General features: G+C 36.3%; 1 protein-coding gene across 1 annotated transcript in view; it reads right to left on the minus strand.

Moving 5' to 3' along the window:
* Nucleotides 1-1,772: 1,772 nt before the first annotated feature.
* The window catches only part of GPC5 (glypican 5), a 1,297,628-nt gene continuing 1,273,903 nt past the window's right edge, over nucleotides 1,773-25,497 (minus strand). The window contains exon 8 of the mRNA XM_045567085.1: nucleotides 1,773-2,618. Coding sequence (XP_045423041.1) covers nucleotides 2,461-2,618 — 158 coding nt within the window. The 3' untranslated portion in view covers nucleotides 1,773-2,460. The remainder of the gene's footprint in view (nucleotides 2,619-25,497) is intronic.

A 25,497-nucleotide genomic window follows, 5' to 3' on the forward strand; every position in this document is an offset into this window, starting at 1 on the left:
ACTAGTTATACTGAGATAAAAATAACTCAAGGACTCAAGAAAATGGCTTTGTTTAAATTACTGTGGCATAAAATGTGACTATAAAGATGTGAGTGATATTTTCAAATATATACATTCACTTTGATGTTATGCATTAAGTTATCTTGGAAAGTAGAAAGATATGCTAACAATTTTACCGTTGCACAAAACCTTCTTAGGCCTTACTGATGCAAAACTCTCCAGAAGCAAATTCTAAGCCATATTAAAAATAAACATCAGTATCATTGTTTTTATTTGACTAAAAATCTAGCCTATGCTTGAGGGGTGAAGAAGGTCCACTGAGATACTCTATCTCATTCGAAAGAGCTTTGTAAATCATAAAAAGCTATACAAATATGAAATGTCACAGAGTAGAGTATTAAAGGATAAATATCCTCTTTGAAAATATTAAAAAATTTTGCCTCAGGCTCTTAAAGAAATTCTGAAAACCTCCCAGTGTTTTGAGCTGTAGCAGCATCATTATGAACTATGTAGTCTCCAAAGTGCCTACCTAAAGGTAGGCAACGCCTGTTTGAGCATGGAATACTTAGTTGATAAAAAATATTCATTTATTCTGTTGACTTTACTACTATGCTTTTATCCATTTCTTGCCATATCTAAAATTATCTTCTATCAACAAATTTTATCTAGAAACATTTTAGACTGCTAAACCATGCTCTTCGGTTTGTTTGTCTTTAAAATTAAATTCCTCTAAAGGTGGGTCAGAAGTTTGCCCTTGCAAACCAACCATGACTTGAGCTGGAGTGTAGCAAACGCGTGACTTGGTATTACTTTTTCCCCCAAGACTGATTTAAATAAACAGCTGAGGTTGGAGTAAAAATTTTATAAAATAGGTTTAAATTTGTAATTTGTGGGGTGTGTTAAGATGAGTAAAAAGGAGTTATTAACTGGACCAGGGAATAAATATGAAGGTATGGAATGGAAACCGGGGAAAATGACATCCGGAATTGGCAGGTAGAGCAACACTTCCAGTTTTGAGGCATGTTTGGACAGACAGACAATAAAATCTGATTGGGCAGTTTAAAAATACTGTGATTTAAATTGACCATCCTCAGATCATTTGGTTAATTAAGAACTTAAGAGAGAACAAGGTTTGATGATATATTGTTTCATGATTTGGCAAAATTTATTTTTAGCTCACTAATATTTGCTGTTCAATGAGTTCGAGTCCACTCTATGTCAGAAGTCATTTCAAACTCTTCTTATTTAGTTTTTTTTATTTTAGGAGTTCACTTCTTTTTCTTATCCTATGACTTGGTATTAATTATATATTCTGGCTACTGACTGGATGTGATACTTAGTAATAAAATCTGACTTATCTTTTCCTCCTTAAATAGAGCTGTAGACATGTCCTATCAATGTCTATCAAGGCAAGTTATCACAACAGGGAAGTCAGGGACTGTGGGTTTGTTCTGCTAATGTGCAAATAGCAAAAGAGCTAAAGCATCACATGCCAAATTTTCTACACCATTACATGTCTGAGGATATTCATGAGAACCTTAGAAATGCATAGATACCCGTGTGTTCAACCTCAGGCTTTAAAAAGAAGTAGCAAATAATATTTTTGAAATCGGTGAATATATCATTTTTGCCAGAAGAAAATGACCAATATTCTTTAAATTTTTCCACCAAACAATTAACAGCTTTATTGGAGATATTTCTAGAGGAGGTGTATGTTTTGCAACATAGCTACATCTATTAGACAAAGAGAGAGGAGAGGACACAGCCACAATACCAAAGATGCATTTTCAATAGAATGGAATACAAATCAGGTGCTACTAAAATACTCAGTAGCTTTAAGGTTTGTCAGTGGCTAAATTACAGTGGATGAAAATTATCAGGCTCCTTCAGTGAAATTATGTGAAATGCCCCTCAGAAATTTACTGTGTAACTTACAGACTTTGAGTAATTTCCTTCTATAGCTTGCAAAAATGGAAGTCTCTTGAAAATGCATGCATATTACTTGCTATTGTGTATTTTGATCCATTTAATGAAATTCTAATTCCAGTACTTTAAGAAATACTATGTACTATTTTCATTGTCCAGCAAATACACCTTCAGATGAAAACATTTTGAATTTGGAAAGGCAGAGGTTTGGAATTGAGAAAAATAAAACCATAGATAACACTGAATTCTTCCTATTCAAAGTCACTTCTGTCCTCTTCACATTTTAAGATTTAATGTATTAGAATTTAAGAAGGTTGAAGTTAGATTAAAAAAAGACATATTTTAAAAGAGTATCATTTAAATGTTGATTTTTAGGGACTTTATGAACATTCCAACTTGGCTTCTAAAATGTTAGTGTGACACACCTTTTCATAAATATAATTGTTACATTCAAAAATGATCTCTGATTCCAGGCATGTGAAGAGAGGGGAGAAATCAAGACTCCAGTAAGTTATATCAGGACAGAGAGTTCAGTTACCAAAGCCAAGGAAGTAACATCACCACACCCATCACAGTGAATGTCATAGATTCAGTCGCTGCTGCACATCCTGCTCCAGTTGTGTCTAAAGTTCTGCCACTGCCTGTTTGATGGATTTGCTTTACATCACTGAAGTTCATATCATCTGGCATCCCTGCAGAGGCAAGTAAGAAAGCACAGAATGATGCATGGCCACCTCACCATCATACATCTAGCACAGCTCTTAAACCCAAAGTGTGGACATCACTGTTTTTTTTGGTAGCATTCTCTGTGTTTGCCTAACTCTAAATGATTAATGTGACACAGGTATTCCTGCCCTACTTAAATGGGAGAGTTCAGGCCCTTGTGCAGGAATTGTCAGGATTATTATAAGAACAAAGCGAAAACCTTTCTAGCTTTTTAAAGCTTTTGGAATATTTCTCTGTCATTGATTGGTAAGAAAGTAAACAGTTTTAATTAATTAAAATATCCTGAGGTATTGCATAATTGCTTGTCTCAGAGATGTATCAACTGCAGTAACTGTGAAAACTCTTATTGTGAAAATAAAACCAGAGAAGGGGAAATAATTTAATAGAATATTTTTTAAACGTACAATTTCCACAGATCATGTTTTTTGTTAGAATAAAGTAAGCATAGGGTCTTTTTAAAATATACTTTTTATTTCTAATTGACAAATTATAATTATATGTATTTATGTGGTACAATGTGATATTTTAATATATGTGTACAACGAGGAATGGTTAAATCAAGCTAATTAACATTTCCATCACCTTACATACTAATTTTTTGCGGTAAGAACATTTGAAATTTACTTTCTTAGCAATTTTGAAATACACAAAACATTATTATTCACCATAGCCAACATGATGTGCAATAATATCGAAAACTTTTTCCCCCTGTTCAACTGGAATTTTGTACCGTTTGATCATCCTCTGCTCACTCTTCCCCACCCCCAGCCCCTGGCAACCACCATTCTATTCTCTACTTTTAAGAGTTCAGCTGTCTTAGATTTCACATATAAGTGAGATCAGGCATAGGATTTTAATTGGAAACGTATCAAACAACAATTGTAACAAATGTTAAATTATATCTTTTATACACGCACACAACTGTGGAGAAGAGAGTGTCGACGTCTGTCAATACGTCAAAGAACTTGTTAACAGGGTGGTCTGGAGACGGAAGTTAGGGATAAAGTGTTTGATTAAAAAAAAGGCAAAGTCATAGACCAAGACTCAGTCACATCCTGGTTATGACTTCTGCCTGCTATGAAACCTGACAAACTGAAGAAGAGAACAGCCTCTAAATTAATTGGGATGAAATAATTGCTTTCTTAAAGAAGGTTACCTTAGTATGATATACGTAGGCAATTAGTGATTTATCACTTATTATCTAGTGCCACCAGTGTTCTGAGACCATGTGACTGTCTCTGAATTATCTCATGGCACACCGCTATCAGTCACAATTAACAGATTTAAATTCAATGTTACTACGGCCACAAATATTGACATTGTAATTATAGTGAGACTGAAAAAATAAGCTTCATATAAGGAAAAGTCAATATTTATGTAATTAGGTCAATACATATATATAATTCAGAAGGTAAAGCTCTATTGCATTCAGGATGAGAGCATTAAAACGAAGCAAAGCTCTACTGATCTGACATATTGATTTTACAGTCTGAGCTCTTGCATTATTATTCATTGTTTGGGTACTTGTTTTGCCCTTCTGTGTCATTAGGCAAGATGAATAAACTAGTGATTCATTATTTTTATAGAGACTGGAGTGGAATGTGAATATTTTAGTCATGGTTTTATACTTCTTGTTAAGCTAAAGCTATGAGGTCATAACAAGAAGCTATGAGGTCTCTAGGCAATTAAAAAAATACCTTTTTTCCAAGATAACTAGGTGAATTTGAGTTTTAAGGATTTATTTTTTCTTTTTTAAGCATTGTGAATTGGTGTTTGGATTGGATCCACAAAAAACTTTTTATTATGCCTCTCTGAGCTAGTATTTCATTCATTCTTCATTCATTGTTTCATTCATGAGTCAGATGCTGGTTTAGGCGATACCATAGTGAGTGAAAATATGTAACTGGAAAGATGTTAAATCTTATGTCTGCAGGCCAGACAACGCCAGGAGGTATACGCAGCCTCCAATCAGATGCCGTTTTGACATCTGGGGTAGAGATAGAACTAATAAATATAACAGTTCTAAGGATCATGGCCCTTGAGTAACATGTAAAAAGAATTCAAGATCCTACCATGAGCCTGCAGTCTTGGATCAAATCACAACCTAGCCTTGACATCTGTAAAAAAATTAGCATGCCAAAAAGGCCAGTTCTATGATTATTTGATGCAGTGACTGTTTTCATAAAAGAATTTAATTAACTAAGCTTATAAATTATACCAAAGCTTAACTGAAGACCTATAAAAGAAAAAAATAGTTTGGGAATTTATTATATTAAATGAACACAAAGTAACTTTTGAATAATCTTTTATATGCGTAACAGCAACACACAAAGGTGCCAATACATTTCTACTTCTGCCTTTGATGGCTTATGGTCTGGTGGGGGAAGACAGGCAGTTGTGCTACTAAAAAAATCTAATATTAAAACTTGGGTACATGCCAGATGATTGGTGCTATGAAGCACGCAAAAGGGATGTAACTCGGTTAAGGGAAAGCTCTGCTGAGGAAGTGGTGAAGGCTATTCATTTATTTGGCAACATCTACAGTGCTATGGTATCAGGTACTGTTCCAAGTACTTCATAAATATTAACTCATTTAATTTTTACTACAACCCCACAAAGTAGGTACTATTATTATGCCTACTTTTATAGATGAGGAAACTGAGGTGCTGAGAGGTTAAGTAACACTTGAGCAGTGGAGCCTGGTGTCAAATCCAGAAGTCTGGACCCAGTCTGTGTTCTGATCACATTTTCTGGGCACCAACAAATCAATGTTTAGGTTGAGAACAAAGATCAATTATGTTACCCATAAAGTGCATTAGATTTTTTTTCTTCTTCCTTGACATCTGGGATGGCTGATTATGTGCTACTTTTGAGTATACATCAAGCAACTGGAAGTATTCAGAGGTAGAAAACATATGGGTGAATAAATGGTGATGAATCAGAATGGCTTGATGAATCTGAAAGAATTACAACTTCTTTTTGTTGTGTATATACTGGCCTTTTCCATTAGGGAAGGGAGTATGTGCATTATTCTCTATCTCTTTTTCATCTATCTATATATTTTTACAATTCTCTTAGTTTCACTAAGCAAAGACAACTATATTTAAAGATAATGTGTTCTCTCCATTTTCAACACAGAAAATTGCACGGGCAAGAATCTATTCACTGTTAATTTGCTCACTCATTTACAAAACCCCTTCACTACTAGCTCTGTGTCAGGTACTATGCTAGAGACGGTATGTAGCATGCACTTCCAGGCTTTTTCTTCATACTTAGATGAGTCCACAAATAAAACAAAAACCACTATGTATCTTTTTCACCATTCCAATGAAAGTATAGGGGAGATTTAAATGTTGGGAGCAGGACTATGCATCATTATTTGAATTCAACACTAAGATAACCATGAAGCCAAAATAATTTATTCCTAGAAATGATTTGTTTTCAAGGTAGCTATAGTCATGCCATGTCAAAAAATGTCTATGACATAGAATGCTTTTAATGAATATTGTTGAAGAGATAAATTGAACAGTGACTCTCATTCTCACAATGGATGAGTTTGGTGGAATTATTTTCTGTCATCCTAAAGATTAGGAACAGGTGAACAAGGAGTAATTTACTCAAGATAGCATAGCTGTGGCCGAATCCCAGTTGTGTCCCATTCAAATGTGGTTTTCATTGATTCCAGCTTCATGCTGTTTGCCACCACACATTAAAAGCACTGAACTAGAAGAAGTGTGGAAGATGGCGGAGTGGAGGTGACCTCCTGGATTCGTGCTCCCGGAGAGGAAGGCGTGGATCTCCACCTGCCACAACGCTGGAGAATTGCTCCTCCACAGGAACGGTGGGGTGAACCCACGGAGAATCACCGTGGGACACGGGGAACAGGAAAAAACAGAGGCGAGTGGGAAATCAGACCGAGATAATTTGGAGAGTGCGGGACGGAAAACAGACAGCGGAGTGCGGGACGGCCGTACCTGCCTCACCGGACAGTGGGGCGGGTGCAGCCCCACAGCAAAGCGGCTTGATCTCCCCACTGACCCCCACATCCACTCGGTCAGGGATCTGACTGAAATTGGTGCAGAATCACCGCGGGAGACGTGGAGCTCCGAGGACAGGTGACATAAGTGGGAAGGAGCTTAGACTCGGGCGGGTCTCCTTGGTGCCCTATCTCTTAAAGGGACAGACGCGGACCTGCACCGAGGCGAGGGGCCGCGAGCGTGAAATATTAAAGCGGGACTTTTTTTTTTTGCTCTTTTCTTCCCCTACAGCGGCTTTCCGGCCGGGGAGCCGCTGTGGGCCCTGGCGCCTGCCGAGCTCTGAACACTCTCCCCCGGCGCCTCCCACCAGCGGACGGGCAGTCGCCATCTCGGTTCCCACAGCTAAGTGGAAAGGACCTTGAACTCTGGCGGGTCTCCGCAGAGCCCTATCTCTTAAAGGGACAGACGCGGACCTGCACCGAGGCGAGGGGCCGTGAGCGTGAAATATTAAAGCGTCCAGGAACTACTGTATACTCCTGAGTGCTCCAGACCCCCAGCTCTGATTCCTATCGGACCCTGAAAATTGCCCCCCAGTGCCAGTGATCTGCGGGTGGGCAGCAGCAATTGTGCGGGCCAAAGTCTAACTGCTGCAGAGCCATAGGGAACCAGGTGGCTCCCCAGGAGGCTCCATCCCCTGATCCATAGACCCTCTCCAGGTCCCCTTCCCAGGTGTGAACACTGAGTGCTTCCCCAAATGCAAGAGTGTGGAGCCCGGACCTTGGGAACACTGGGACAGTGTAGACCGTTGCCCGTGGGAGCTGCAGCAGCTGGGGCACTGAGTGAGTGAGGGCACTGCCTCCTCCACCTAGCCAATGTCTTTCCTGCAGAAAGAGACAGAAACCACACATCCAGAGGAAGAACCAAAAGTCAGGGGGAAAAAAAAAGAAAAAGAGAGGGAGAAGAGGCTTTCTGCTTGCAAATAGTGTGAATCCTGCCTACTAACTGAAAGTCCACAACACAGTGATTTAACTTGCCAAACCGGTCTTAGGTCAAGCCAACCCTCTGGGGGAGGACCCATCAGAAGCAGTCCCCCAACTGAGATAGAAAAAAAAACTCTAAACAACACACAACAGTCTCTCCCTCTAGATAAAGGAAGCAACATACCTAGACTGTTTCACAGCCTAAGAACAGAGTACAAGACGTGCTGTTAACTAGACTAAAGCTGTGAGAAAAGATCTAATGATAGAGCCAGATGGGAAGGGCTCAGTGGAAAAATATGGGGAGCACAAAAAACCAAATGGAAACCTCGCCCCCAAAGAGAAATACCAACTCTCCTCCAATTGGCACAAGCCAGTTTCAGAATACCAACATGTTACCAGAAGAATTTCAGTCTTGGGTTATAAATATGCTGAATGATATACAAGGAAAAAATTGATATCCAATGCAAAGAAACCGCAAAAAAATTCCAGGATCTGGAAGAAAAATTCACTAAAGAAATAGAAATATTGAAGAAAAACCAAAGTGAACTCCTAGAAATGAGGGATTTATTCAGGGAGCTACAAAACACAGTGGAAAGTCTCAAGAACAGGGTAGATCAAATAGAAGACAGAATCTCAGAAATCGAAGATAACTCTTTCCAATTAAATAAGACAGTCACAGAGATAAAGCAAAGAAATAAGAAAAAAGATCAGAGTCTTCAAGAAATGTGGGATTATGTGAAGAAACCTAACGTGAGAGTTATAGGCATCCCTGAAGGTGAAGAAGATAATAAGCAAGGGCTGGATAAACTATTTGAAGACATAATAGAAGAAAATTTCCCAGGCCTTGCTAAAACTTTAGATATACAAGTTCAAGAAGCTCAAAGAACCCCTGGTAGATTCATAGCAAATAGGAAAACACCACGCCACGTAGTCATCAGACTGACCAAAATATCCACTAAAGAGACCCTTCTTCGAGCTGTAAGGAGAAAGAAACAAGTAACATACAAAGGGAGACCCATTAGAATTACGCCAGATTTCTCAACTGAAACTTTACAAGCAAGAAGAAGTTGGGGCCCCATTCTCACTCTTCTGAAACAGAATAATGCCCAGCCTAGAATCTTGTACCCAGCTAAGCTAAGCTTTCTATATGAAGGAGAAATTAAGACATTCTCAGATAAACAAGGACTGAGGGAATTCACCAAGACAAGACCACCCCTCCAAGAAGTACTCAAAAGAGAGTTACACATGGATCATCACAACAAAGACCCATGAATGTAAAACCACCCAAGAACTAAAGATCAAATTCTAGCCACCACAATGGCTCAAGAGAGAAAACATAGCAATGAAGTTCTACCCAATAAGATAAACAGAAATCTATCCCAATTATCAGTTCTCTCACTAAATGTCAATGGCCTGAATTCCCCACTCAAGAGACATAGACTGGGCCAATGGATAAAAAAACACAAACCAAGTATCTGCTGCCTTCAGGAAACTCACTTAACCGGCAAAGATGCATTTAGACTGAAAATAAAAGGATGGAACCTGATATTTCAAGCAAATGGTAGCCAAAAGAAAGCTGGTGTGGCAGTTTTAATTTCCAATAACTTAGTCTTTAAACCAACAAAAGTAATAAAAGACAAAGACGGTTACTACATACTGGTGAAAGGCACAATTCAACAAGAAGACATAACCATACTTAATATATATGCACCCAATCTAGGCGCACCCAGATTCATAAAGCAAATCCTACTCGATCTAAACCAAATCATAGACAACAACACTTTAATAGTTGGAGACTTTAATACCCCACTGACAGCACAGGACAGATCCTCCAAGCAGAAAATAAGCAAAGACATAGTAGACTTAAACAGAATGCTAGAACAAATGGGCCTGACTGACATCTACAGGACATTCTACCCAAAATCCACTGAATATACATTCTTCTCATCGGCTCACGGGACATTCTCTAAGATTGACCATATCCTAGGTCATAAAGCAAGTCTTAAAAAAATTAAAAAAATAGAAATCATACCATGCATCTTCTCAGATCACAATGGAATAAAAATAATAATGAACCCTAACAGGAACTCTCATTCCTACTCAAAGTCATGGAACCTAAACAACCTTCTCCTGAATAACAATTTTGTAAAGGAAGAAATTAAATCAGAAATCAAAACATTCTTTGAATTAAATGACAAAGGTGACACAACTTATCAAAATCTATGGGATGCAGCTAAAGCAGCCCTGAGAGGAAAATTCATTTCCATAAATGCCTATTTCAAAAAGACAGACAACTTACAAATAGACAACTTAACAAATAGACTCAAACAGCTGGAGAAAGAAGAACAGACTGACCCCAAACCCAGCAGAAGGTGAGTAATTATTAAGATCAAATCAGAATTAAATGAAAAAAACAAAAATACTATAAGGGAAATTAATAAAACAAAAAGTTGGTTCTTTGAAAAGATAAATAAAATAGACACACCACTGGCTAGACTAACCAAGAGCAGAAAAGAAAAATCTTTAATAACTTCCATCAGGAACATGAAAGGAGAAATCACAACCGAAGCCACAGAGATACGTGACATTATCTATGAATATTACAAAAATCTTTATGCACACAAATTGGAAAATGAGGAGGAAATGGACAAATTTTTAGAAACACACAGCCTTCCCAAGCTCAATCAGGAAGAAATAGAATTCCTGAATAGACCAATATCAACAACTGAAATTGAAACAGCAATAAAAAACCTTCCCAAAAAGAAAAGCCCTGGTCCAGATGGGTTCACACCTGAATTTTACCATACATACAAAGATGAACTGGTGCCCATCCTACATAAACTATTCTTCAATATTGAGAAGGATGGAATTCTCCCCAACACATTCTACCAAGCCAATATAACATTGATACCAAAACCAGGAAAGGATGCAACAAAAAAAGAAAACTACAGACCAATTTCTCTCATGAACGTAGATGCAAAAATTCTCAATAAAATCCTAGCAAATCGTATCCAAGTGCTGATTAAAAAAATAATTCATCACGACCAAGTAGGCTTCATCCCAGAGATGCAGGGGTGGTTCAACATACGAAAATCTATAAATGTAATTAACCACGTAAATAGAAGCAAAAATAAAGACCATATGATCCTCTCAATAGATGCAGAAAAAGCATTTGACAAAATTCAACACCCTTTTATGATAAAAACACTTAACAACATAGGCATAAATGGGACCTACCTAAAAATAATATAAGCCATATATGACAAACCCACAGCCAACATCATACTGAATGGGGAAAAATTGAAAGCATTCCCACTCAGAACTGGAACCAGACAAGGCTGCACACTGTCCCCATTACTTTTCAACATAGTATTGGAAGTACTTGTGAGAGCTATCAGGCAAGAGAGCAGAATCAAAGGAGTCCAAATAGGGACAGAAGAGATCAAACTCTCACTCTTCACTGATGACATGATGTTGTATCTGGAAAACCCCAAGGACTCAACCAAGAGACTCCTGGAATTAATTAACGAATTCAGTAATGTCTCAGGTTACAAAGTCAATACACACAAATCAGAGGCATTCATATATGCCAATACCATTCAATTGGAGAACCAAATTAAGGACTCAATACCTTTCAAAATAGCAACAAAGAAAATAAAATATCTAGGAATATACTTAACTAAAGAGGTAAAGGACCTCTATAAAGAGAACTATGAAACGCTAAGGAAGGAAATTGCAGAACACGTAAATAAGTGGAAATCCATACCATGCTCAAGGATTGGAAGAATTAACATCGTTAAAATGTCTATACTACCCAAAGTAATCTATAGATTCAATGCAATTCCTATTAAATTACCAACATCATTTTTCACAGATATAGAAAAAATAATTATACATTTTGTATGGAATCAGAGAAGACCCCGTATAGCAAAAGCAATCTTAAGCAATAAAAACAAAATGGGAGGTATTGATTTGCCAGACTTCAAACTATACTACAAAGCTGTGGTTCTTAAAACTGCTTGGTATTGGCACAAGGGCAGGGACACAGACCAGTGGAACAGAACAGAAAACCCAAATATAAAACATCCTCATATAACCATCTAATCTTTGACAAAACAGACAAAAACATACTCTGGGGACAAGAGTCCCTATTCAATAAATGGTGCTGGGAAAACTGGATAGCCACATGTAGAAGACTGAAACAGGACCCACAGATTTCACCTCTCACAAAAATCAAATCACGGTGGATAACAGATTTAAACCTTAAACGGGAAATGATTAGAATTCTAGAAGAAAATGTAGGAAAGACTCTTACAGACATTGGTCTAGGCAAAGAATTTATGGAGAAAACCCCTAAAGCAATCGCAGCAACAACAAAAATAAACGAATGGGACCTGATTACATTAAAAAGCTTCTGCACAGCCAAAGAAACAGTCATGAAAATAAACAGAGAGCCTACAGAATGGGAAAAAATTTTCGCATACTACACATCAGATAAAAGACTGATAACAAGAATCTATTTAGAACTCAGGAAAATCAGCAAGAAAAAATCAAACAATCCTATCAAAAAATGGGCAAAGGACATGAATAGAAATTTTTCAAAAGAAGACATAAGAATGGCCAAAAAACGTATCAAAAAATGCTCAACATCCCTAATCATCAGGGAAATGCAAATCAAAACCACAATGAGATACCACTTAACTCCGGTGAGAATGGCCTTTATCAAAAAAATCCCAAAACAACACATGTTGGCGTGGATGCGGAGAGACAGGAACACTCATACACTGCTGGTGGGAATGCAAACTAGTGCAACCCCTATGGAAAGCAATATGGAGATACCTTAAACAAATTCAAGTAGACCTACCATTTGATCCAGCAATCCCATTATTGGGCATATACCCAGAAGAACAAAAGTCATTCTTTAACAAAGACACCTGTACCCGAATGTTTATAGCAGCACAATTCACAATCGCAAGGATGTGGAAACAACCCAAGTGCCCATCAATCCATGAATGGATTAGTAAACTGTGGTATATGTATACCATGGAGTACTACTCAGCTATAAGAAATAACGATGACATCTCATTGGTTCTCCTGGAGAGAGCTGGAACCCATTATACTAAGTGAAGTGTCCAAAGAATGGAAAAACAAGCATCACATGTACTCACCAGAAAACTGGTTTCCCTGATCATCACCTAAACGTACATCAAGGAAGGATACCAATTGGATATCAGACTGGGATGGGGGGTGGGGGGAGGGGATGGGTGTATGCCTACATGACGAGTGCGTTGCACACCCTCTGGGGAATGGTCATGCTTGAAGGTGCAGACCCGGAGAGGTGGGGGGGGAGGGGATGGAGGTATGACTACATGATGAGTGCCAGGCGCACTGTCTGGAGAATGAGAACGGACATGCTTGGGACTCTGACTCAGGGGGATGGGCGGGACATGGACAATGTATATGACCTAAACTTATGTACCCCCATGATGAGCTGAAATAAAAATAAAATAAAATAAAATAAAATAAAAGCACTGAACTTGAAATCAAATTCTAACTTTGCCATGGTCTGGCTGCATGACTTCCACTCTGCCCCCCATTTGATAGAACTGTAAAATGGGAGCTTCTTCAGTGAGGGAAGAGGGTTAGTCAAAATATCTTACTGGCTAAATGACTACGTTACTATTTAAACAATAGGCTAGACTTTATCTCTAAAGTAAATGTCTGTAGGACCAAAAAGTAAGTATAAATAGTGAGGAAGTAAACAAAATGTGTAGGTTGATATTTTTATGTATATATAGGTGGGGGAAAAACTTATAGATTTTAAGGCAAAACCTATAAAGAAAAAATTACTAGTTTGACTTCATTACAAAAAACCTTCTGTACAACACAAACACCATAAAGAAAGGCGACACATAGCAAAGTGGAGAAAATATTGCACTATAGTTTGCAGCAAAAAGATATATCTTTAACATAAAAAGAGTTCTTATAATCCATATGAAAACCACAATTATTCCTGTAGAAAAAGAATATATTTATGTGACAAATCAATTATAAGAAAACAATTAAAATATTTCCTTACTGGAAAACAAATAAATACAATCTTATATACAATGTGGTATCAATTACTTACTGTTCAGTTAACAAAAGCAGGATAGAGAGGAAGATATAACCAGTATTGGCAAAGGTACAGCCCTTCATTGGGGAAATTTGCCAAAATATATCAAAAGTGTTTAAAATGTACATTTAGTAAGACTCAATAATTCCCCTTGTATGAAGCAATTCTGTGGGGGATAATTAAGAAAATTGTGCACATGTTTATTTATAAAATATTAATCTATGCATTGATAGTGAAATATTATAAGCAAATTAAGTATTCATTAGTAGGGAGTTGGATTAAGAAAATTAAGGTGCATTCATTTATTTAAAAATATTTACAAAGTAGATATTTATTGATACATAAAATATATTTTGATAACTATTTTATATATATAAACTTTATAAAGCTTATAAAGTTTATATATATGTATACTTTCATGATTTTTAAGGTTATTTTAATTCTAATAGTCTATGGTCTGTGATTGTGTTTCCTTGAAAGTAGGGACTTCCTCATTAATTTGTGTATTGACTTAGTAAGCATTTAGTAATAATTAGGTGAATGAATAAATTAATGAATTTAATCCAAGGCTGAGAATTACAAAATAATAAAAATATGTTTCTGTAACTCAGTTTCTCTTAATTTAAAGGCAAAAATTATATCACGGCAACTCAGAATGTAAAATAAAAGATTAGGATTAGATTTGAATTTACAATTTTACATTTAATAATAAGAAGAGTGGATGTAAAGAAAAAGATCCATTATGAAGAAATTGACAACTATTTTCTGAATAAAATTTCTGTGGATCTTTTTATGTTAAATCTAAACTATTACTCTTGTCCCTGTGGAATTACTGCCATTTATACCAACATCAGCCACATATATTTTGGCTAGACATTAGGGAATCTAACGAATCTGAAATGGATTAGCATAAATGTTTGCACATATTTTTGGTGATGAACTAACTAGATCAGACCCTATCTCCTAGGAAATAGGATTGATAGCTACACCCAACATGTTGGGTCACTTGAGTCCAGGATATCCCCTAAAAATGTTGTTATTTTCCAGTTTTCTGTGGGGGGTTCTATAAAACTCAAACACCAAAGCAGAGTGAATGTAGGGTTGAAGAGACAAGGTTCCTGGTAACTAGAATCTCACAAGCACACATAACTGAAGGTCATCTCTGATTTTCTACTTGACTTCTAGAGAGTGTGGCTAATCCATGGAACTGTCCTCATTGCAGCTCTCTTCCATCCTTTATGGCACAGAGGTGTGAGATTTAATTATAGCTCCTTTGTTTGTTTTTTATATTTTATAACAATCATTAGCCTTCCTTTTATGACAAAGTGTAAGAATAATGAAGTAATCCAAATTGTTAGTATATGGAACCATGGATTAAAAAAAGTGATGAGAGATTCTGACTATAAACTAAAGCTTAATTTAAAGTAGTATGATTTATTGATATTGCAGCCCTGGAGAATGTCAAAGATCATTATCATTTATTTGATACTGTATCAAATAAATTATTGGTGACACTAATAATTAATAATAAACAGATTTTTTTTTTTTTTTTTTTTGCTAAATAACAGTTTCAACATGGAGGAAATATTGTTTGGATCTTTTGCCAGTTCTTTATGCTGTATTTTATTCCACAATGATAAAGATAAATATCAATAAAAAATTCCATGCAGAGTTAAACTGTGTGGAAGAAATAAGGGTACTTTCAATAAAATCAATGTTTTTACCACTCCTCCAACAATTCTAAAAGAATTATTAAAGAGTAGACTTCAAAATGCAAGAAACTGATCCCAAAATGAGTAGGATGAAAATTGTAACAGTGATCAAAATAATTGACAAACATCAAAGTAACTGAATATGAGTACTGCTTGAAAAAAACAGTAATGATGATTAATTTAGGTGGTGAAAATCAAGATATAATTATGACACTTGAAAATATTGTTTAAATATCCTAACATATTTGTACGGTTTGGGAAGAAGTGTGAAATCTTAATTAACTTTAGGTTTTATCTAGACAAAACTATATTTCAATGAACGTTAAAAATTCAAGACTAAGCACTTAAAGAATTAATATGGAATATACATATTCCTAATCCACTGAGGAAAAGAGGATTAATGAAATCTAATAGAAGTCAAGAAGGATCAAACAAACAAAAAAAGCCTGGTAAGTTGAAGGTACAAAATCAGATGTTCAAACCATATGCAACTAATTTTAGTAATCTCTAAATGAAATGAATTAAATCAAATTGGGAAAGAGACACTTGATTTGGATTTTTAAAAAGACCTAGCAGCACACTCAAATATAATGATGCAGGAAGGGTAAGAGGCTTAGAAAAATGTACTCCACGCCAATAATCAAAATGTAGCTGATGTCATTACATTAATCAAAGATAAAATGGACTTAAAGCATTAAAATGGATAAAGGAGGTCATCACATAATAACAAAAGAAACAATTCAACATATAAATACAACAATTCTGAACCTAAGTGACCTTTAGCACAACCTCAAAATAAATACTCCCACAGTCAGTGTGGGGGTTTTAACACTATGTGTTCGTACTTGATCTTTGAAGCAGATGACTATTAATGAAGATACAGACGACTTGGTAGTCAGAATCATTGTGGGGAGGAAAAGGGAACTCCACTGCCTTCCTGCCCTGGTGCTAGTAACACTCCTCACATTTCCTTGGACTATTTTGTTCACTCCTTCACATGAGAAGAGAATGGGTTGCTCTGGTTAGTAAGTTGGAAAGAAAGAACCAAATAAGCAGAGCTTTTGGATTTCTCATCATCTTTTGGATTTGCCTGCCCAGAGCAAAGGTGCATTCTTCCCCGTGCTTTACCATGGAGTAACTGAGGCAAACTCTGTGCCTGTCAGGAAAACCTGTAATTTTTTTCAGCTATGCTTATGACGTGATGGTAATCCTTAGTTGAACTATCAGACATCATAGGAAAGCACATTCCCAAGTCCAGCTTTTTAACAATAAAATAGCTGATATTTTTATTTTCATCTAACACTTGTACTTATATTTTAATTGTTTCTAACTTCAAAAGAAGATAAAAGGAATGTTGGTTGTACCAGCTTCAAGTAAATACAAGTTTTATTTTATATATATATGTGTGTGTGTATGTATATACATATTCGTAGATACCATCACCACAGTTAATGACTAGTGGATACAGCATATAAACACTCTTTTAAAGCAAACATAAGGCATTTACAAAGGAGACCACATATGAAGACATAAAGTAAATATTAGAAATTAACAAATAATTTTAACACAAGAAATATGGATTCTTTACCACCAGGCAACAAAATTAAAAGCCAGAACTAAAAGAGAATGATGCTCCCTACAGCAAGCTCATCTAAGGTCATAAAAGAAGGCCTAAATAGATGGAGGGATGTATCAAGTTTATGAGTGAGCAGGCCCAAGTATATATAGTGTCTCTTACATTGAGTTCCGAGATTTTATTAGGATGTCACTTGATGTGGGTCTATTCAATCTTCCCTCCTCGGCACTTAGTGGGACCTTTCCATCTAGATAAGAATACATACCTATCTATTTGGGTAACTGTTCTTGAATTCTTTTACTTTCTCTATTGTGTCTAGAGTTCCCATTATTTGAACAACAAATTTCCTGGACAGGTTCTCTGATTTCTTTTTCTAGTTTCCATCATTTTACTCTGCTTCCTGGGAGATTTCCTAAACTTACTTCTTGAGTCCTTTGACTTTGTCATGGATTTTAAGTTTACTAGACTTTTTCCCACCTAAATGGAACTTTTATTCTTGTTCTAGTTTGTTTAAATCTTCTAGGGGTTATTAAGATGCTAATGGCAGAAGTCCCTCCTTATCCATGGGGGGATACGTTCAAGACCCCCTGGGGACCCTGTTTTTTCCTAGACATACATAAATATGATAAAGTTTAATTTATAAAGTAGGCACAGTAAAAGTAACAACAATAATGATAAACTATAACAATTATTCTAATATACTGTAATAAAAGTTATGTGAATATAGTCTCTGTCACAAAATATCTTATTGTACTGTACTCACCTATTTTTGGACTTTGGTTGACTGTGGGTAAATGAAAACACTGAAACCAAAGTAGATAAGAGGGAAACAACTATATTTTAAAGTTTTCTTCTCTCTGCAGAGTCCTGTTTAATACAAGTTTTATTTTTTCCTGCTTTTGGATATGACCTTTTTTTCATGATACACACTTAGATAAGTGGGGATCTCCGATTCAGATTATAAGCTAATATTTAAGACTGGAGACTGAAAACCTGGTTGGAAATCAGGGTGTGTGACTGGAGCTCAGCAACAGTTAGACAAGAGTGATCTGACTTATAGATTTATTGGCAAACCTATATCTATTAGCCAGTAGGGTAGGTCAGGCTAGAAAAACAAATGCCTCTAAAATATTAGTAGCAATAGCCCCTGCTCTGTATTGCAACTTGGTATCTCATCTCCTTCTCAGCACATGCTTTCAGGATCACCAGCACAGTGGGAGAGAGGGGTGGAGACACAAACTGCCAATTAAGAGCTTCCCTCTGGAAGGGACATGTGTCACTTTTGCTCACTCGTTCATTGGCCAGAGCTAATCACGTAACCATTGCTGACATTAAGGGGCAGGAGTGTTGTCATAATTTTGCTTAACATAGTGGTTGTCTTGGTATCCATATTTAGCCTTGACATAGGTTATTTGAAACCCAGTAGTACCCATCACCTTTGACCTAGCTGAAGCCTCCCCTCCCCCTGTGGTTGTTTGTGATAGAGCCTGCTTATTTCTCGTCTCCTTGACTGTAAATCCAACACACGCACAGTTGCTAACCACGATAAAACCTAATGCTCAAACCAGAGCCATGTAAGTAAGTTCCCTCCATTGTGAGTCTTTTCTTTATACTAGCCAATCCTTAGTGGGGCACAGTGTCCCTGTAGTCCCAGCTATTTGGGAGGCTGAGTTGGGAGGGTCTCATGGGATCAAGATTTTAAGGCCAGCCTGAGCAACATAAAGGGTCCCTGTCTCAAAAACAAACAAACAAACAAACAAGCCAATCTACAGCCCCCAAGGAAAAGCCTAAAGGATAATGCCCATGGACTTTAATAAAGGCCTGTTCTCTCTCTCACTGCCCACATTGGTTGGGGTCCCTGACACCCCTGGACTTCCTGTTTCCCTCCTGTTGACACCTCTAATCTCTCTGGGTCCTGTGAGTAATAAATTACTTCTACTCCGTGCCTTTGGGTTTCAACTCTCATTGTATCTTACCTGATACAGACACCAGAACCTAATTTCCCCCTGTGGTCAGGGATCTTCTAGAGAGGGCCTATCTTGGCTTATGATCATTCTTGAGAGAGAGATAGAGATCTTAAAACCACATTAGAAAGAAACCATAACATTAAAAATTGCAATAGATGTATAGTCCAACAATGTACACAAAGGGAGAAATGCAGAAACATTATAGATCAGAAGGCATGCCTTATGTCCCCTTTAATTATCTTTGTTTCCTCTTAAACTAAGCAGATTCTGAAGGAAGACTCTTCTAACATCTTGCCTGAGAGTAACTCCCTGGCTGCGAGAACTCTGGGAGCCAAGTAGGAAAAGCAGGCTAGGGGTAGGGTGTAGGTTTCCACATTCATTATAGGTAGGTAGGTAGATGGGTTTGTTAATCCTCATTCTTTCACAATAAGTCTTCTGCCCTCAACTGTGCTTGGCATTCCTCAGTCAAGAGACCCTTTCCGTGATTATACTTCCTTTATTGTACTGATGTTTGGGAGAGACAGATACCTATTGTTTTGGAGTAGAGGAAGGAATCACTGCATTTTACAGCTTTTGGCTAATCTTTCTTTTGCTGACCTTTCTTTTTCAACCCCTCTACCATAGGTGACTGATGCTACCTATTGCTGTATTTTTTGAGGATTCTATAGAGCAAATTGGGTTGGTTCTCTGCCCTCCTCAGTGCTGTGAGGGAGTTGGCTTTCTTGGGCATCCTATGTTAGGTAGCACTTATCCATCTGTTTCCCAGCTTCCAAATGTTATTGCTATCTCCTCTTCTGTTTCCTCTGCTCTCGGTAATTTTTTTTTTATGTTTAAAAAAAAAAGTTCCCATACTGTATTTTAGTGGGGTTGTAGGAGGGAATAAAATTAAATGTGTCTGATCAATCTGTCATCACGATGGCAACTTGCTGAATATTTTCAGTGTCTAGCCACTGACGCTCTGTCCTGGCTCTCTGGTATGTCTAGGGCAGGGCTGGCATTCGGCCAGTTCACACTGGCATGGTTCATGGCAGAGTCTGTTCTGGTCGGTCAGTGCCCCTGCTGTAGATGCTAATTATTTTTGATGATCATCCCTGATATGAAGACTATTTTTTGTTACCATACTGAGCAGCGTTCTATTTGGAGGAAACTAACTAGTAAAATATTCCTCTTGACTAATAATAAATACTGCAAAACAATGAGCTTCCGTATGGTGGAATAATTGAATGTACACGGGAGGACTGGGATGGCTGGTTGTTTTGCCTCTGCGTTGCCTGATCCAGGGGATGTTGCTGTATAATCTTGTAAAGTTCACTTAATGCACACGAAGAAGGCCGAGCTAACTATAGAGCCATAGGTATAATTGGGATATTGAGGATTGCTATTATTTGTGTCCTTTAAATGTTTTCTTTTGTTTGGACTTTTCTGTTGAACCCATAGTACACATATTTCAGATGCTGGATTGGGCATTGATTGAATAGATGCCATTTTTACTTACTATTATTTGTTAAAAAATATCTGCTGCAGGGAGTAAAATATGAACACTGATAAGAAGGCAACTCTTCCTCCAATGAAATGTGAAAATTACCTTCAGAAAAAATTTGCCTCTGTTTTACTTTGGTAAGTGAAGAATATTAAATAGCTAAATCCTTAGAGCCTAAAAATTGTCAAAATGTCTAAGAATGTTGTGTAAGAGAGATTGTGAAACTTATTACATTTGCTAAATCAAAATGAATTCTCTAGGCTTGCATACCCTATCCATCATGTATTTTATGAATTAACATATTTAACTTACTATTTCAATCTCTAAATAGTTTGTATAAGTTATTTTTTAAGAAGAAATTCCATTGGCTTGGGGGATAGCTAAACAATATATAGAGAAATAGCCACTGCCATCATCCCTGAGAAGAATGTCAACGCTATTAGGAAAATATCCACAAAACACAGCCCACGTGAGGGTGAATACTTAGGCTGTGGGTGACAGCTCTCCGATTGCCCTCATGGTGTTCTCAGCAAGAGGTTGGTATTCAGATGGGACTGTGTAACATTATTAAATATATTATTTGCTGTACTTTGGGTTGAAAAGATATTATGAAAATAACAGGTGCATGTGTGAGGAGAGAACACTCTCATATTGAGAGCAGGGGAATTATGCGAATGTTGAAAATTACAGGATCACCTTGCCTGACCCAGTATGAAAATGTTTTTCATTCTTGTGTTCCATCTCCCGGAATAAATAACATCCGTGCTTATTCTTTCTCAAACTCACAGTTCATTTTCCTGCTGTGTCTAATTCTATGTGACATATGATAATGCAATACATAGTTTTTCCTCCTAGTGTTAAGTTTTCTTGTTTAGGCCTAACAATAATCATGTCAGTCCTTTCCGTCCTTGTCCCTATACATTTTCCAATGATAAACACTAGCGTGTTTTACCCAAGTGTTATTATGTTTTCTTCTTATCAGCATTACCCAGCTTAGGGTTGCTTTATATATATGCTTTTGTCATATACATTTGGGTTCTTATATTGATCTCATCTGCTTGATTTTAAGCCCTTCAAAATTGTGATTATATTTATTTTTGCTTTCTATTCCTTGAGCTTATAAGTAGCTATTCACAGTAATCTATATTTAGGAGGACTTTGTAAATATATGACTTACTAAAAATAAGTTTGATATGTAAATAAGTACTTAACTCTCTCTTTTTAATTCATTTACATTAGAGCTCCATAAACATAGAATTTATACACAAAGGGAATGGAGTATAGTAGAAAGAGGCTGGAGTCCAGCCTCAGAAACCTTAGAAAATTCTTATAGTTATTGAAATACAGTTTCTTCGTCTATAAAATTTGTATAATACTAATAAGGCCTTCTTCTAGGATAGATGTGAAAATTAAATAAAATGATAAATATAAAAATACTTTTAATATTTTTACACAGGACAGAAATATGGTTATTATTTGAATATCGGAAGCCAAGGCATGCATAGTGAGTTGATGAGCAAGCTGCACTTGGATAGTAGGTGATAGTGCCAGAGACAGGATGCTGGTTTCCTGACTCTTAGTCAGGGCTTAGGGCACTCACCCCCCTAGAACAAATTATCTGCTATTACAAAAGCTGGTCAGTGACATCACACAATGTAAATAGGAACCCAGTAAGTTAGAGAGAATTATCTCTATTATCAAAGAACCGTTAGTACAGAGATAATTCAACTAATTATATCTACAAATACTTAAATGTGAAAGTTTAACAAAAATGATTCTGTAGTTTGTGTGTAGGGTGAGCCCCTAAATAGTTAGCACTTGATACATGTTGAATTAATACGCTTTTACAAAACCCAGGCTCAGTAAACATTAGCTATATACAAAACAAAACAAAACAACCCCCTCCCCCAATACAACATACCCAACCTCTGCATTTTCCTGTAAAAACTGCAGCTCACCTGTTCCCAGAGGATTTGGGTGTAACTAAGTTTTCCTGCAGGTTTCCCATGGGACTGTGCTCCCTGACTTTTAGGAGAGTATGGGACCTCTTTGCAAAGCAGAAGTCTATTATTTCAAGAGTATTCTGATGCTAAGAAAAGGAAATTGGCTATGTAAATTGCATTGTTTTGAAAAAGGGATATTTTCATCACAGAATTAGGTGGAGAAAATGGTTTCCAAGTATAAAATCCAGAGACAGTGTGTCCATGAAGGTGGGGTTGGAGGATACTACACAATGGAATGTGGGTAAATGGGGACCAGAGGGAAATGATTCTACAGGAGCAGCTCCAAGGAGTCTGAAAATATCTCTATTTGGGGTGTATGGCTCTAATTCCAACAATGGTGAAAATGAAATGTGAGTATTAAAAAAGAAAGACTTTGAGATAGATTTTTTATTTTTAAATAATAATATATAGTATATATGCCTTCTCAAAAAAATTATACACTTCATTTTTTTTAACTTCCTTGGATACATGAAGCAAAATTCAAGGGGCTTGTGCAGATAAAGCTTTTAGATGTTATCTAAATATTAGTTAAAATGAATTTATTACGTGAAGACTCACAACGAGATGGTACACGTTGTGCACATGATCAAGGTCTTTCATAACACTCTAATAGTAGTTTGTTTATAGATTATGAAAGCTGTAACACAAACTGACAAGATCTGGGATGTTGCTATTCTATTCTCAGCTCATTCTGTAGTGCATAAATAGAGCAGTGGTTGTGGATGCTACGTAGGATTGCAAAAATCATTATCGCAATGGGATTCAATTAAATTAAGAACAAAACGAATCCCATACTCAATACCAAATTTATCCCCCATACAAAATCTGTACTTTATTATTGTCTTGAGACTGTGTCTGTCTTTCTATGTAATATGGTTTCTCAATATTGTTTGTGAAACTTGAAGCCATTTTAAATGGAAAATTTTATATATATATATATATCCAGTTTAGAAAACTAATTTTAATAACAGTTACTGATTACTGATTTAATTACAGTGTACAACTATGTCTTTATATTCTGTATTCTTTAAATGCAGATGGGCATTGGGAGGTGTAATGCACTTAATTATCTTTCCTTCTCTTTTATCCCTTTCTTAGGTGTTAGCAGTCTAGGATTTTAAAGAATATTTTAGGACACCATTTTTAGGACACCTGTTCAGAAATGATAAAGTTTTTCCTTAAGGCTTTTCATATTTATGGAAAACAACAGGAACTGAAGACTAAATAAGTATCCTAAGAAAATGATAACTTTATTGATGTGGGTACATCTCAGGTGTAAGTGGTGGGCTCCTCTCTATGGCCTTGTTTGGCAAGTAGGCATGAAGGTGCTGATGAGAATGTCCAACAATTACTAATTGGGTTCTAGTTCTGAAACTTTCATGGACAATGGAAAATAAAATAAAATGATTTTATTTTAGTTCCCAAAGATTTTCATGTACATTGAGAACACAACTGCATTTGCTGAGTTGTATTCTTTTCTTTCTCTTTTTGCCCTTTGGCTATGCTAAATATAATATGCTGTTACTAATCATTGATTTAATATTATTTTATTTTATATTTATATCTTGGAAACCAGGAAATGCTTGGAATAATATTTTGGTAGTATTTAAACATGCCTAAAAATTAAAATGTCATACTTAGGTTTTCTAGGTGAGCTACCATGTCAGGCTATAACAGGAAGGAGATTTTATAGGAGTTTTATAAGTATAAATGCTATGAGAATGCTTAAATAGAAACCACTGCTTCTAGGATTTGAGAGCAATAGGGAATCTCATTAAAATTACCACTTGCATCACACTACATCTTTATATAACTCTAAATGCTTAGATTCACTGAAAGGGAATTTAATGAGAATAGAGTTCAGGTGAATTCAACAGAAATTCTTCTATTTTCAGCATGTAATATCTGATCATTATTATTCTTACAAAAACCAATTCCTTTTGAATAGAATGTATGCACAGATTTGGGATGGGAGGCTACACATTTAGTGTGTTATCATTTTAAAAAGTTGGAGTCCTATCTACTAAAGAATCCATTAGGCTAACGTGAACATATTGGCATTGATATTATTGAATAGAATTAATCAAATAAATTAGAACTATCAAAAGCATGTCTTTTAGGTATAATCAGATTTACCTGACTTAGTTAATTTGAATCAAATTGAATATTTTATTTTACAATTTTATTCCCAAGGAATGCATGTGGTCTGAACTGAAGGACTCCCACCCAGCTTATCACTCTGACAGAGTGATACTTTCTGCTTCATTTTTATAAGATTCAATAATAAATAAAAGACAATTCCACTCTTCCAGGCACTGCATATCACATCAATAATGTTGATCTAGAACAAGGCTGACAACATGGTGGTCAGGGTCCCGTCAAACGCATATCAAGTCAGCATTCTCTAGGGACATTATTTTCCCATCGTCTTTTAAATATATGAACTATCCAGTTTATCAAAGGGCTTGCACTCAAAGTTTTGCATTTTTTGAAACACACAATAAAATGTTTTACATAAAAAGCATCTACTTATTTTCCCTTAAGGACCACAATGTATTCAACTCTGTCAGGAGGGGGATAAAACAGTACAAGCTGTTCTGGCTGTACAATGATTATTTCAACAATTTTCCTCAAAATTTATTGAGAAAAAAACATGGCAGCCAGTGGACCACTTATGTCCCTGGTTGTAGCTATATTGGTTTCCCAGCATGTGCAGAAAGAAAAATGGAGACTCTGCAATAATTGTCCTCCCACTTGTATCTTTGAGCAGTGTGGACATGAAGAATATAAAAGTTTGAGGACCTTTGCTTGCTCTCAAGAGTCCCAGAGATAAGCTTTCTCACCTCTCTTGGCAATATGTTGGGCATTTACTAATATAAATATTTCAATTCAGTAAGCATTTATTGTCTTCGTACCTTGTGCCAGAAACTGTACTCAGCATATTTTTGTATATATAATTGCCATCTATTAATATATGTTTTATAGATATATTGATCAGAATTTCCAAAACACCTAGTTAATATATTTGGGAAGTA

This window comes from Lemur catta, chromosome 13 (assembly GCF_020740605.2).
Source record: "Lemur catta isolate mLemCat1 chromosome 13, mLemCat1.pri, whole genome shotgun sequence".
NCBI lineage: Eukaryota > Metazoa > Chordata > Mammalia > Primates > Lemuridae > Lemur > Lemur catta.